General features: G+C 43.6%; 1 protein-coding gene across 3 annotated transcripts in view; it reads left to right on the top strand.

The window, feature by feature from the left end:
- Positions 1-1,019: 1,019 nt before the first annotated feature.
- Positions 1,020-13,316, top strand: part of plcg1 (phospholipase C, gamma 1) — a 34,079-nt gene continuing 21,782 nt past the window's right edge. For 2 of the 3 annotated variants that reach the window (XM_018756628.2, XM_018756629.2), the window contains exons 1-2: positions 6,349-6,757; positions 7,310-7,611. In XM_018756628.2, coding sequence (XP_018612144.2) covers positions 7,380-7,611 — 232 coding nt within the window. In that variant the 5' untranslated portion in view covers positions 6,349-6,757; positions 7,310-7,379. Of the gene's footprint in view, positions 1,114-6,348; positions 6,758-7,309; positions 7,612-13,316 lie in introns of those variants that run through there. The other variant, XM_029247381.1, reaches the window with a different exon arrangement.

Consider the following 13,316-nt stretch of genomic DNA (forward strand, 5'->3'; position numbering starts at 1 on the left):
GGTGAATTGTCATGACTTACTCATAGCAGAATGGTTAGGGTAAGCAGCTGATGTTGATACTTTTTCCAGCTCATCACTCTCTTGCCATATTCATCAGTCATGGTCTTTGGTTCTGTTTGCTTTTATGCAACTGTAGGTTATTTAAAAATAAAACCTCATATAAAGTCTGTTGTTTTCTGTGGTGATTGAAAGTTTGGCTCTGCACTTCAGCCCAACAGCCACAGTCAGATGGAATAAAAAAAAAAAAAAAAAAAATCAAAATTTTAATAAAAATGTACACCTTGTTAGTTAAGCAGTACTGATTCAACATGAATGCGTTTGGATATAAATAATACATTATAACCTAAAGATATTTTACTTAAGAATACACGTGATGAATGGACACCAATCCAGTCTTTATTATCCAAGACACCCCGATGAGACAGGATACTTGTACAATAGCGGCCGATTCAAGCAAAACATGGGAAATGTCATTTTCTTTTTTTCCCCAAACTTTATTTAATAAAAAAGTTATCAATAATACACACACAACCAAAACAATACATTAAAAATCCAATCAAACAAACAAACCCAGCACCATTTTCCTACAGTTGGTCAACAAAATTACTAAGCAACCATTACATAAAATACAATTGTCAAGACAAAGTCTTTCCCCATAACAATCCCATGTCATTTTCATGGTGAAAATTCAGGTTTAACAGGAGTTAACAAAGAAAGAGTAGAACACCTGATGTGAAGGGCCAATGCTGTAAAAAAAAAAAAAAAAAAAAAAAAAAAAAAAAAAAAAAAAAAAAAGTCTTAAACGCCCTGCCCTGGTGGCTTCTACACACACAAAAAGAAACACAAAGCATTTAGTCGTCTGAACAGTGAAACAAACGTAAGCGCTTTCGGCCACGTTACACTTTGGGAAATACGTTCAAACAGCGACAATTACGTCAAAGTTGTAGCTTTTCTACTTGCTGCCACACGAGGTCTCCGCCGCCGCCGCCGCCGCCTCGCTCAGGGAACGACGTTGACCGGGACCGGGACGCGTTTCCCCCAAACTTTTGTCCTTCACAGAGACACTAGGTTTTCCCAACGCTGACGGCACCGACACGCTTCATTTTAACCACAGTGAGTGTGTGATTGTCCACTTAACAACATCGTCACATTCAGTGTAATTTACAAACGACTAAATTGGTTCTTACCTCTCAGTCAACTTATGTTTGGTTTGCGAAAAAAAGACTAGATGTGTTTCACAATGAAAGCTGAAATACAGCAGATTCACTGTATGTAGTGTTAAGCAATTAATCCCAAGTGTATAATTACTGTGAAAGTGAATGCAATGAATTCGCTGAGGAAATTATTTAGCACGACAATGTAGCTCTCGTTCAATCTTTCACTTCAACGAACGAAAGCGCTCACGCGCGGAAATGTTGCATTGGGACGGAGTGCAAACGGACTCCGCGTTTTAGTCCGAATACAAATTAGGACGAGACGAAATCACGTGTTCGTCAAGAAAAAAAAAAAAAAAAAAAAGGGGGAGCGGGGGGGTCTGACGAAAAGTAATTTCGTCACAGCAGTTTGTGGCGTGAACTCAAGACAGCGCCATGTTTTGCGGTTTAGGAAGGCTGCTGTGTCAATTTTTTCTTTTCCTTCTTAAAAAAAAAAAAAAAAAAAAAAGCTATTATCTTCCATGTCTGGCAGTTAAAACCCCTTGTCCTGCGTCGATAGACACCAAAGTAACATCCAGGTTTATTGAGATGAGAAATGCCGTCCTATGGATTGCAAAAGAGGTCAAACCAAGAAAACTGCTGTGAAGCAGTGGGGTCCAGTACTAGTTGGGAAGGTGGGTTTCATTTCACTCAGCGGTTCCACTCGTGTCCTTCATTTCTGTACCGCTGCCTTGGGCTTAATTCATTTTAGGCCTGTTGTTTAAACCCATCCTCACTGTTACAAACTATAACTTTTGGTTGTCAACGTCAGCTGTTAGGGAGAACAGGGACAGAGTCCCTCCAGAAAGTTCCGTCCTTCAGCTTGATAGAGTTGTGTCCATTGTCATTGTGACTGAGCCCACCCTGTGGTTGCTATTCTCCTTCGGCTTTTCCAAATATTTAGTCTTTTCGGGATAATGCAGTCTTTCCGTGATGTATCTAGATAATGACTACATCATTTGTAATTTGTCCTTATGGCTTGTTTTGATCCACAATCAATTCTTTATTCCTGGCTCTCCATGGTATCATAAGAAGTTGTATCCAAGATCACAGTTCAAGGTAGTCTTTCTACACTGGCTCCCCCTGTTATGAGTTATTGAGTTATGATCTTTGAAGATACAAACATACGTCACTTATTTATTTATATATTTAGTTACTTTCTGCTCCATTCATTTTCTTTCCATTTCTGTGTGCTGCAGAGCAATAGTAACCTGCGTTTCTGCCTCAAGGTGTTAGTCGGCAGTAAAAGGCACTTGAAATAGAAACAGAATGACAGAATGGGAGTGTGGGACTGCCTTCACTTTTACCGTGTCTGGTGTCCTTTAGTGTTGGTGACCAAAAGGATGACAATTGTTGCACATGTTAATATCATGAATGGGTCAACAGTACAATAGGCACTGAAGGAAAGTTTATCGAGGATTTATTTTTATTTTCATTTCTTTTATTTTTTACTTTAGCTTGAATCTTTAGAAATGTTATAACGAAAAGTCTATTTACTATAGCTATGTACAACATTTTTACATAACCTAATCGTTAAATTAATTTATTCATGTAGCTGATGCTTTCCTCCAAAGCAACTTACAATGAATGTTAAGATACCTAAAATTAATTAAACATGTTGCTCCGGTTCCCCGTGACCCCGTATGGGACAAGCGGTTCTGAAAATGTGTGTGTGTGTGTGTGTGTGTGTGTGTGTTTCTCTATTTCTGCTAATGTAATGCACACATTGTATTTTCTATGAAATGTATGTCACTTTGGAGAAAAGCGTCTGCTAAATGAATAAATGTAAATTAAATTATATTTATACCGGGTGGCACAGCGAGTAGTGCTGCTGTCTCACAGTTCCTGAGTGGTGTGAAAGGGCGTGGGTTCGATCCCCGCTCAATCTGTGTGGAGTTTGCATGTTCTCCTGGTGTCTGCATGGGTTTCCTCCCGCAGTCTAAGGACATGCTGTTGAGGTTCACCTATAGTGTATGAGTGATACAGACCCATTGTAAGTAGTTTATCTAGCAGGGTAAGTCACCTTGGTGAATAAGGTGTGTGGGCTGATAACACTAAATAGAGTTCATTAGAAGTTGTTTTTTGAGGAAAGTGTCTGCTAAGTAAATAAATGTAATTACTCATTTATACCACTGTGTTACTTTACTGGAGCAATTCAAGGTAAGTACCTTGCTCGAGGGTACTACAGCTGGGATTCAAACCTACAGCCTTTGGGTCAAAAGGCAGCGGCTCTAACTGCTATGTGACCAGCTGCCTCTCAAATAAACTGAGGACCTGTATTATTAAGCTTTCATTGCAGATGCTACTCCTGGCTGTAGTACCCCTGAGCAAGGTAGTTATCCAAAATAACTCCACTAAAACCATACTAAACCTGTATAAATGTGTAACTCACCATAAGTTCCTTAAAACTATAAGTAGGTTTGGAGAAAAGAGTCAGTCAGCTAGATAATTAAATGTAAATAAATGCAGTAAATACATAAATAAAAGGCATCTGGATGTGGCAAGAAGCTAAGAAATGTTGTGTATGCTTATGTGATGAATTCATAACTGGGATGGAATAAGGGATCGAGCACGATGATGTAATTTTTTTATTTTTAGTCATTTAAATTTCTAAGTTTTAGTGTTAAAATAGTTTAAAGTTAATAAAAGTACACTGTTTACTCTCCAATTTGTATTCTGCCCTATTATTCTGGGATAGACACCATATTACTGGGACCGTGCATGGGCAAGTAGTTATTGAAAATGGATTGGCGATTGGAAGTATTACATGGGATTTTTTAAAAAATTATACATTTATCTTAAATTTGTGCAGATTCTATCCTGTGAATACACTGAAGGATGTCTGTATTGCATGGTTTTTTCACTGTGACACAGTAGGAGTTATGTACTAGTCAAGTTATGAACGGATTTCTGAGCCCAGTTGTTTTCAATTAGTTCAGGACCCAAAGTACTTATTTCCTGTCCTGCCTCTCCAATTCCCAGCTTTCAGATCTGTATAGTGTTAAAACTATAAATACATTGCATGTTGTAGCAATATTGTGACGAAATTGCTAGTTCAGTCGTACCACCATATGGTCAGATGTTGATATTGGACAGAGTGGGTTAAACATGTTAAATGCTGGATACGTTTCGTTGGAAAGTGACAAAAGTTTTAGCATGTTTTTTGGAAATGTTTTATGTGGACACAACTCAACATAAAAAGTGGACTTTACAGAGTGAAGTAAAATCCTTCAAACTGTGTCTTTAAGATTTGGTAAATGGTTTCATTTTGGTCTGATTCCAGTGTAAAGTCCTTCCTCATCTGTTTTGATCATTTGTCAATCTTAATTCAAGTCAGTTTTTTCAAAATGCATCTGTACATTGTGCAAATTAAGCCTTTTACTTTACAATGTTTGAGAATGCTGCTCTTGTTGACTCTGGCGACCAAATCTTTAAGATTGTTGCTAGAGTTGAGCATGTTGTCCTGACATTACCAAAGCTTGCTGAGCAATGATTATGAATTAGAGTGTTGTTAATTGTAAAGAGAAATGCAATTAATATCCTTAATACTAAAATTTAACAAATTTATAAATGCTACACAACTAATTGCGACAGCATGCCTTGAATTAAAATTACTTCTCATACAGTGAATTAAATGTATGTTGTATTAATGACTTTATAGCTGAGTGAACTAATAGATATGCGACTATGACTAACAGACATTGTAGTTGACACAATGACAAATTAATGATATTTTCAGACCCATGAATGGCAGCATAGTTAGTCCATATTTTTATTGCCATGCTTAAAAAATTAAATACTAAATTAATCTACGGAGAAATGACCTGGTTAGTCCTTTGCAAGTGCTGTGCCTTGCTGAAAAGTGAGTGTGGACCCAATGTTAATGCTCTCTTTAATGAGAAGTTTCACAAGGATTTTTTGAAAGGCATGTAAAAGAGCCGTAGCAGTGCAGCTATCAGACTTCTTAAATCACTAAGGGCTGTACTTTTTCCACTCGTTATCAATAACCGCTTGTCCTACTATACGGTCAAGGTGGTCTACAGTTCATCCTGAAAGCACATAGTGTGAGATTGGGTACACCTTGAACAGGAGAACAGCATATGTCAGGCCAAGGACACATATGTTCAACATACTTCCTGTCTCATTTATTAAACATCTGTTAACTGAAAATGAGATTTAAAATATGGTAACCGTTTATGTTTTTAAAATGGGTTATTCTGAATGCCAATTTTTTTTCTGTCTTATGGAAAACAATAAGAAAAGGATACAAATATAAAAAATTATGGATGAAATCACAATGTGCCTTTGGAACTAAAATGACCAGTTAATTTTGGCAAATAATTTTGAATTCTATGTATGTCAAGTGCCATTATACTGAGTTTTACCAAAATAACTCAGGTGCAAGCAGCAACAAAGGCTTGTCTGGAAACTGCAGGCTTCTCATCTGGGTCACTACATCCACTCACATCTGAAATATTTTTAGCTTGTCATAAACTGGGGGACCAAAAATATTAGCAGTAGCACAAATACTAGAGGACAAATGAGACTTGCTTGAACACTCCTGGAGACACACCCTCTTACATCATGTGCACAATATGATGCGGTATATTTGGGACACAGCGTTATTACCCTGGTTGTCATTTTCCTCCAAAGGAAAAAAAAAAAAAAAAAAAAAAACAAATTAAATTTTAAGAGATGGTGTTAAACTTGGTTGACATCTTACTGCAAAGCATCTTTCAGCACTGGGTTTGTATACTAAGCTACTGTCAATTATTTACCCATTTATACAGCTTAGTAGTGTTTACTGCAGCAGCTTAGGAGTACTAAAGCAGGAGGTTGGATCTGAACCCAGCAGCTCTTTGGATCGCTCTACCCACTGTGCTGTTCCCTACTCGTATCCTAGTACGTGGCATCAAAGTAACTTAGAGAACTGCTTATTTTCCTGGAGTACTTAGGAAAGTACCTAAGCGTAGTACAAAAGGAGGGAGGATTCCAGCGAGAGTACAGCAGGCAACAGCTCAAACCCGCTTCCCTAGTAGTTCAACGCAACTGGGGACTGAACCAAAAACATTCAGGTTACGAGTCCTTAACCTCAGACTTCCACTGTACACATACTGTGAATGGGTTCGAGGCTTTTACATTAAATCCAGTACAACTTATGAAGATGGGGGGGGGGGGGACAATATTTTATTGCCCAGTGGAGGTCGGCCCGGACCGTCCCGGTATAACTAGCAGTGAGGGGTCGAGAAAGTTGCCGCTGTGTCTTTAAGGGGCCCATCCGATCCGTTCCGATCCGGCGCGATCCGCTGCTCGGATGGGGGAAGGGCGCAGCTGCCGCGTCTGAAGCAGCCAGCGAGGCTGCCGTGTGGGGGCTGTCGGCGGGACGCCACGGGAAAACCTCGGGAATAGACTTCGTTGGCTCCGCGGGGACACGATGATTTAGGGCCGGCGGAGAGAAGGAGGAGACCGACACAGCTGGGTTGCTGTAGCGATGAGCGGGGCCGAGATTGCGGCCAGACGACGCGCCGCCGCGCTTTGTGTGGAGCCCGCCGCGTTCTGAGAAGGTGAGGCTCGCGCGAAGTGGGAGTAATACCTGGGCGATGGCGGCGAGAGACTTCCCTCCCCCCCCTCGCGGTCCGGCGGCTCCGGCGGCTCCGGCGTTTTCCACAGGCTCTCATTCGCGTCACTTTTGCGCTAATTCTGCGTCGTGACGAGGTGCGGGAGCGCGGAGCCTCCTCGCTGTTCCCACAGCGCGAACGACATCATGTCTCTGTCTGCGCTAGTAGTAGCAGTGAGCTCGGCTTGGGGGGGGGGAAACCTCCTGAAGCGGGTTGAGGAGAAGTAACCGCGCCTCCTGCTTCGGGCTGCGGGCAGTCGTCGAGGCACTTCTAGAAAAGAGACAAAAAAATGGGTTTATGATGCGGACGCGTATTTGAGTGGAACTCGCTCGCGTTTCCTCAGTTATTTCTCGTTATCATGTTTGTTTGCCAGCTTCGTTCGTCCACCGTCACGTCAGCCAGGCACCGACATTCAGCCCCGCCGCCGTTTTTAGCCGCGCGGCGGCTTTCTGTTCTTCTTCTCCCTCAAGAGCTCGCCGTTCGTTTGCCCCGCTCTAGGTGTCCTCGTGCAGCGGGGTAAGTCCGCAGTGCCAGTGGTGCCCGGCGGTGGCCAGAGGAGCAGCTCGGCATGGCCTTCCTCCCGAACGGGCCCGGCGGCGGCGGCGCGGCGGCAGCGGCGGCGCCCTGGGCGGACAGCGACGCGGAGGTGAACCGGCTGTACCGCGACCTGGAGCTCGGCACCGTGCTCACCGTGTACTCCTCCAAGAAGTCCCAGCGGCCCGAGCGGAGGACCTTCCAGGTGAAGCTGGAGACCCGGCAGGTGATCTGGACCCGGGGCACGGACAAGATCGAGGGCGAAAGTGAGTGAGTGCATCGTGATCGTGGGGTCGCGTCCTCCTCCTCCTCCGCGGGTACGGACCCAACAAAGTGCTGGTCACGTGTGCTAGTAGTATTACTTCATTAACCTGTGTTGTGCTGACTCGAGACTGCAGACTGTTTGATAAATTTGGTTTTACGTGGATCCCCCCCCCTGTGTACAGCAGTGGGCCCTTACTCATGAGCTGGGGGCAAGTGCCTGCTGCCTGGTCATCGCTGCAGCGGTGGGACCGGAACCAGGACCGTTCCGATTGCAGAGTGCCAGCGGTAAACGCCCCACGCTGCCTGTCGGCCCAAGGGTAACGCGTGAAAGCCGTGGCCTGCCGCCACCGGGAGTCACTCGGTGTCCGTGCATAGAGGCGGTTGTAGGTACGGTACTTTAAAAGTCCTTGGGACTGTTGCAGGAGATCGTGGACTAGCAATCTGAAGATCGAGTTGCGAGCCGAACCCCTCCCGCTGTCATGGGGTCCTTGAACAACAAACTTAGACTGAATCACCCTGGTCAAAATTCCCGACCGTATAATTGGCTCGCGTTGTGCCGCATTTTATACTGTGCTGTCCTTGGCCTGGTCTTTCTGGCGTCGAAGGTAGCGGTTGGGACTGGAGCCTTGCGGTCTGAAGGATCTTTGCTCCAATCCCACTGCTGTTGTAGTACACTTTATCAAGATAGTTGCTCCGAATTACTCCAGTAGAAACTGCTCCGCTGTATAAATGGGTAAATGAGTGCAAGCTGCTTAGTGTGCAAACCATACATGGCACACCACCTTGGGCAAATGTATCAGCTAAATAAAGGATAAAAATAATAAAAGGATCATGTACGCAGCTTAGTGATATTTATTACTGGCTGTTCTTGAGTCTGCTGCACTCTGCACGTACTGATGACAAAGTGTGTTTTCTCTCAAAGTTGTGCAAAGACAAAAACAAAAATAAGTGTTTGTACCAGGGTCAGCCTGGTTTTTTTTTTTTTTTTTTAAAAAACCCTCTGGAAAGGAAATATGACACACGACGGTCAAAAGGCAGTCTGTCCGTGTTCGTACGGAAACGAGCAAGAGACATTGGCATATTTCAAGGTAATGATTTGAAAGTTGCGCCTGTGTTTGCTGTGTTAACAACAGAAATTCAAGTTCGTTGTAATGGCTATGGGTAAAATATAGTTTTCGTGGTTGTGTGTCATGTATATTTTATAAACATACTTGACTTTGAGTGTTATGCAATAACTCGCTGGCTTAGCATACTGCTCTCTGTCCTTTTGCTTGGGCTTCGCAGGATGTCTGCTGAGCGGCTGCACTCTGCTCCGGATGCAGCGGAGTAGGGACACAAAAACATCTTTAACCATTACAGACCCCCCCCCCCCTCCAATGCACGTGAGCTCACAGCAGCCACTTGATACCCCGAGTGGGGATATATTGGTGAATTCTGCCCATCAGCGTACAGAAATAGTTCCAAGGGCTGCTTTTACAGGAAATGTAGAAGTGCTTGACTGGTGGGTCCTGATTGTTTTCTGTTTTCATGCTGACAGGCAAAGGGGTGGAAATGTGTTTTCTTTCATCCGTACCGCTCAACACTGGGACATTTGCTCCACGATGTTTCTAATTCAGTCTTGAGCATTTTGTCTTTGGATATATAGAGTTACAAGTAGCCGGTACAGTTATTGAGTTTTGTCAGATATTGGCACTGCAACAGACATTAATTTTCTGTCACTGCTTTCATACGGAGACGGTTCAGATTTCTGGAAGATTACCTTATATTTTGAACAAATGTAAACATTCCACTGTTAACATTAAACAGTCATCAGTAAATGTATTTTATGCAAGGTAGTTTTGGTGTAGGTGGTAGTAATATGTATCTTGTTTGTGTTTTGAGGGGGAACTGAGTGACAGCAACCGACAGTTTTAAAATTTAAAAACCCTCCTCATTTTTGATTTGAGCACGAATTTTGACACGGCTCCGTGCCAGGTAAAGGTTACAGGTATTATACTGAGAAGTGTTGTCAAGAACAGTTGTACCACCCGTGAAACCAAATGTTAGATCAACAGTGTCTTGTTGGCCATGCTGTCTGCATCTCAACTAATTATTAGCATAATGATATGGCACTTTTTCCAGTCACTATTTTCATTGTTTGCCTTGAAAGGTTTATTTCAGCCAGAACACCCGACATGTGCCTTTTACACACCTACCAGTAGCAGGGCATTGTTCATGGGTCTCATTATTAAATCTCTCCTTGCTCCCATGGATGCTTATTGCACTGGCACGCTGTAATTGATATGGTGGTCTGAAGACAGCAGTCTGCTGGACGGGGTAGGTACTGGCGTGTATATTGTGCTTTGTTGCGCTACACTTGGTAATAAAGTGGCCGGTCTTGAAAACTTGTTGGTATGGTTCCTAGTGGCTGTAATGTAACATACTCTTTAGGTAGAGTCTGGTCCTCACCGAGACCCTCATTTAGCATTATACCTGTCATATGTACCTTGTAGATGTACCCTACCTGCTGCTCCTCGTTGCTCCTCAAGCTAAAGTAAGAAGCTGGTTGGAGAACGGGTACAGGTGAACTTTTTTACCCAAGGCTGTTGGGTGACCGCTGGAATCCAAGCTGCCGCTCTACAGGAGTATCTGCTGGGGTATGTTGACCTGCTTCATCTGGGCCTCTTCTGCTGAGGAACTTCCCTCTGTCCTGCACTGGATGAGAATTCCCCGCTGGAAGATGGAAAGATGAGTGTGTGTGCCTTCCTCTTTCAGGACAGGTTGAGTACGTGGCCACATGGCCACAAACCCACCTGATGTCAGAAGGTGTTTCTCCTGCCATTTATAAAAGCCGTCTGTCTGAGAGAACTGAAGATTATCTGCTGGCCGAGGCGGGAAGAGAGATTTAACTTTTTCCGTTTCTAGGCTTCTGTAACAGTTACCTAAATGTGCCCCGTCCCTGTACACCTTAATAAACTTTAGGTAGTCTGGTCCTCACCGAAACCCTTATTTAGCATTAAACCCATTATACAGTATGTACCTTGTAGGTGTACCCTATGTACTTCTCCTCGTTGCTCAAATAGATCTTATAATGAAATTTAAAGAGGTTTAGTCTTAAAAGCCAAGAAGTAATGTTATACTGATCTGATGTGCTGTGATGTTTGTCGGTATTCTTGTCAGGATGAGTGTGAAAATGTGCGGAAACTCTCCCTTTAACTGGCACATCTGTTGCAGCTGGATTTATCGCTCCGGATTTTTTGACACAGTTTTGCCTTCCGTAAGCGTGCAATTTGCAAAATGGGTTACTGCATCTATGGTGGACTGTCCCCCCTGCCGCCTGCACTCTGTCGCTCTCTGCTTACTTTCTCTTGTAGTGTGACGGTGAAAGATGCGGCTGCATCTCGCCTCCCGACAGTACAAGATGAACGTGTGTATGAGTAGTAGGCAGATGTAAAGGCCCACTTGTGAGCGACATAACCTTTTCCTGAAACTTCTGACTTTTTTGAAAAACTTGAAATGTAGGGACTTTTGTTAGTTGCCTGATAAATTTAGGGTTGGAAAACACACCATATTAAATGTTACTATGTGAAATAGTCCAAATGCAAAAATCAGTGAATTTCCCATTAAAAGATGCTGCTCATATGATGATTTGCAGTCAGATCATACTTGCTACAGTTAGAATACAGTACAGTCCCATGCTGTAGGACTTTATAAAAAGCACTGAGGACTAATTGGTACAGCGGTACACACTGGCTGGAATGGCTACCCGAAAATGAGCTGTAACCTCATTTATCCTCAAAGCGTGCGTCTCGCCAAATGTGTACTGTAGTTTTACAGCTGATGGACTTTGACACTTGGTTTGCAGCAGCATTTAGCACAGAAATGGTCTTTGGGAGATGGACTCTGTTCTATTCTTGATGTTATTTTTCAGATTCTGTGAAAAGCACGAGTGCAGAGAATGGGGGTGTGAGTTGCGTGAGGGCTGCAGCCACACTGGAAACTTTGTTGGTCACATAAGGTTGTTAACCACCTCATTCTCAGTGTTATTTATAAATGTGCACAAATGGAAAAAATGGATCGTGAAGCTTTTGTTGTTCATTGCAGCTGGGATATTTGTGTTAGTACTGAATCTAAGCTCATGCATGTAATTAAAATGACAACTGCAGCTTAATCGCCGATTCAGCTGAAACGCACCTCTTTGGAGTTTGTGAGGAAATGTGAAAATATGCAGACTGAGCCAGGATCGAACATAAGTCTGAACCCATATCCTAGGCCCGCGAGGCACCAGCACTACCTGCCATGCTGCCACGTGGCCCAAGAGCTCTGCAGTGCACTCAGATCACCTATATTAAGGACAGGCCATCTCTAACAGATTGATAAAGTACCCCACCCCTCCAAAAAAACAAATGCAAGATGGAGACCTATGGACTTCATTAAAATAGCAGAATGTATCCCAGAGTGATTTGTTTTGGACGCAGTCTTTACTTGCTGTTTTTAGACATGGAAAAACTCAAACCTTGCTTGTACTGCACTTTGTCTCTCAGGAAAAAGGATCTAAAAGTATAGTGTTAAAAAGGTGTGTGTGTGTGTGTGTGTGTCTGTGAGAGACAGGACAGGCATGTTTGGTCTGTGTATATGTTTAGATGATGGGGGTAGAGACTGTGTGTGTGTGTGTGTGTGTGTGTGTGTGTGTGAGACTTGGACAGAGTGCAGCACAAAAAAGGCGTGTGTGTGTTTTTGGGTTAAGTGATATGTGGAAAGGTTGTGTGTGTGTGTAAGGGTGGGAGGTTGAGACAAGGATGAGTGGGTTAAGGAGCGAGCAGTTGGCCTATGCCAGCGCAGTGCAGGAAATGTGGTCAAGGCAGGAAAGATCAGGAAGCTGCGACTTCTCTGTGCTCTATGGCGCACCCCTGGGCCCCCTGTAGTAGGGAAAGACTCACTCTCACACACACAGATGTGTGAAAACTGTGCTCTTGCCCTGCACTTCCAGGCTTTTTGTTGCACTTTGTATGTGCATTTCTGATGTTTTTTGTGAAGTTTGTCTTGGTGTTGTGGAAGTGCAAAATCTGCATGCTGCATGCCCTGAGTTGCTTTGCACGCCTCTGCCTGCAGATGTGTTTCGGTGTCGTCCCCCCCCCCCCCCCCCCGCAGCACCTTACCATTAAGTCGCTCTGGAGAAAATGCTAAATGAATGAATGGAAATGTAGATCCCCACCCAGGTGGACTTGCACTTTTAACTGGTACTGTACTTTCTGCCATCATGTCTAACTGAGGTTTGTCTCCTCAGTCTCCTCCTTAACTTTATCCCACCTGGCAGCACTGGCCTTCTTAACTGTGTGCTTCGGAACAACAGCACACATTTTATTTCAGCAGGAACAAAAGTTTTCCCTTTTGTTTCTGCTTATACCTGTGTTTGAAGAGCTCAGTGTCTGACAAAGTACGCTTCTCCTGCCTTTTACGCATTGTCTGCTGTGCAGTTGCGCGCGCGCGCGCTCTCTCTCTCTCACACACACACAAAAACCACATTCCCTACTCTGTATACCTTGGCCATTGAGACTCCTTCAACTGCTCTGGGAAATCAGTACCTCTGTTTGCATACGTGTGTGTGTGTGTGTGTGTGTGTGTGTGTGTGTGTGTGTGTGTGTGTGTGTGTGTGTGTGTGTGTGTGTGGGGAATACATTGTTTGTCATCGGTTGCACTTTCAGTTTTGGGTGGGCTGTTGTTCGTC

The sequence above is a fragment of the Scleropages formosus genome, chromosome 2 (genome assembly GCF_900964775.1).
Source record: "Scleropages formosus chromosome 2, fSclFor1.1, whole genome shotgun sequence".
Lineage (NCBI taxonomy): Eukaryota > Metazoa > Chordata > Actinopteri > Osteoglossiformes > Osteoglossidae > Scleropages > Scleropages formosus.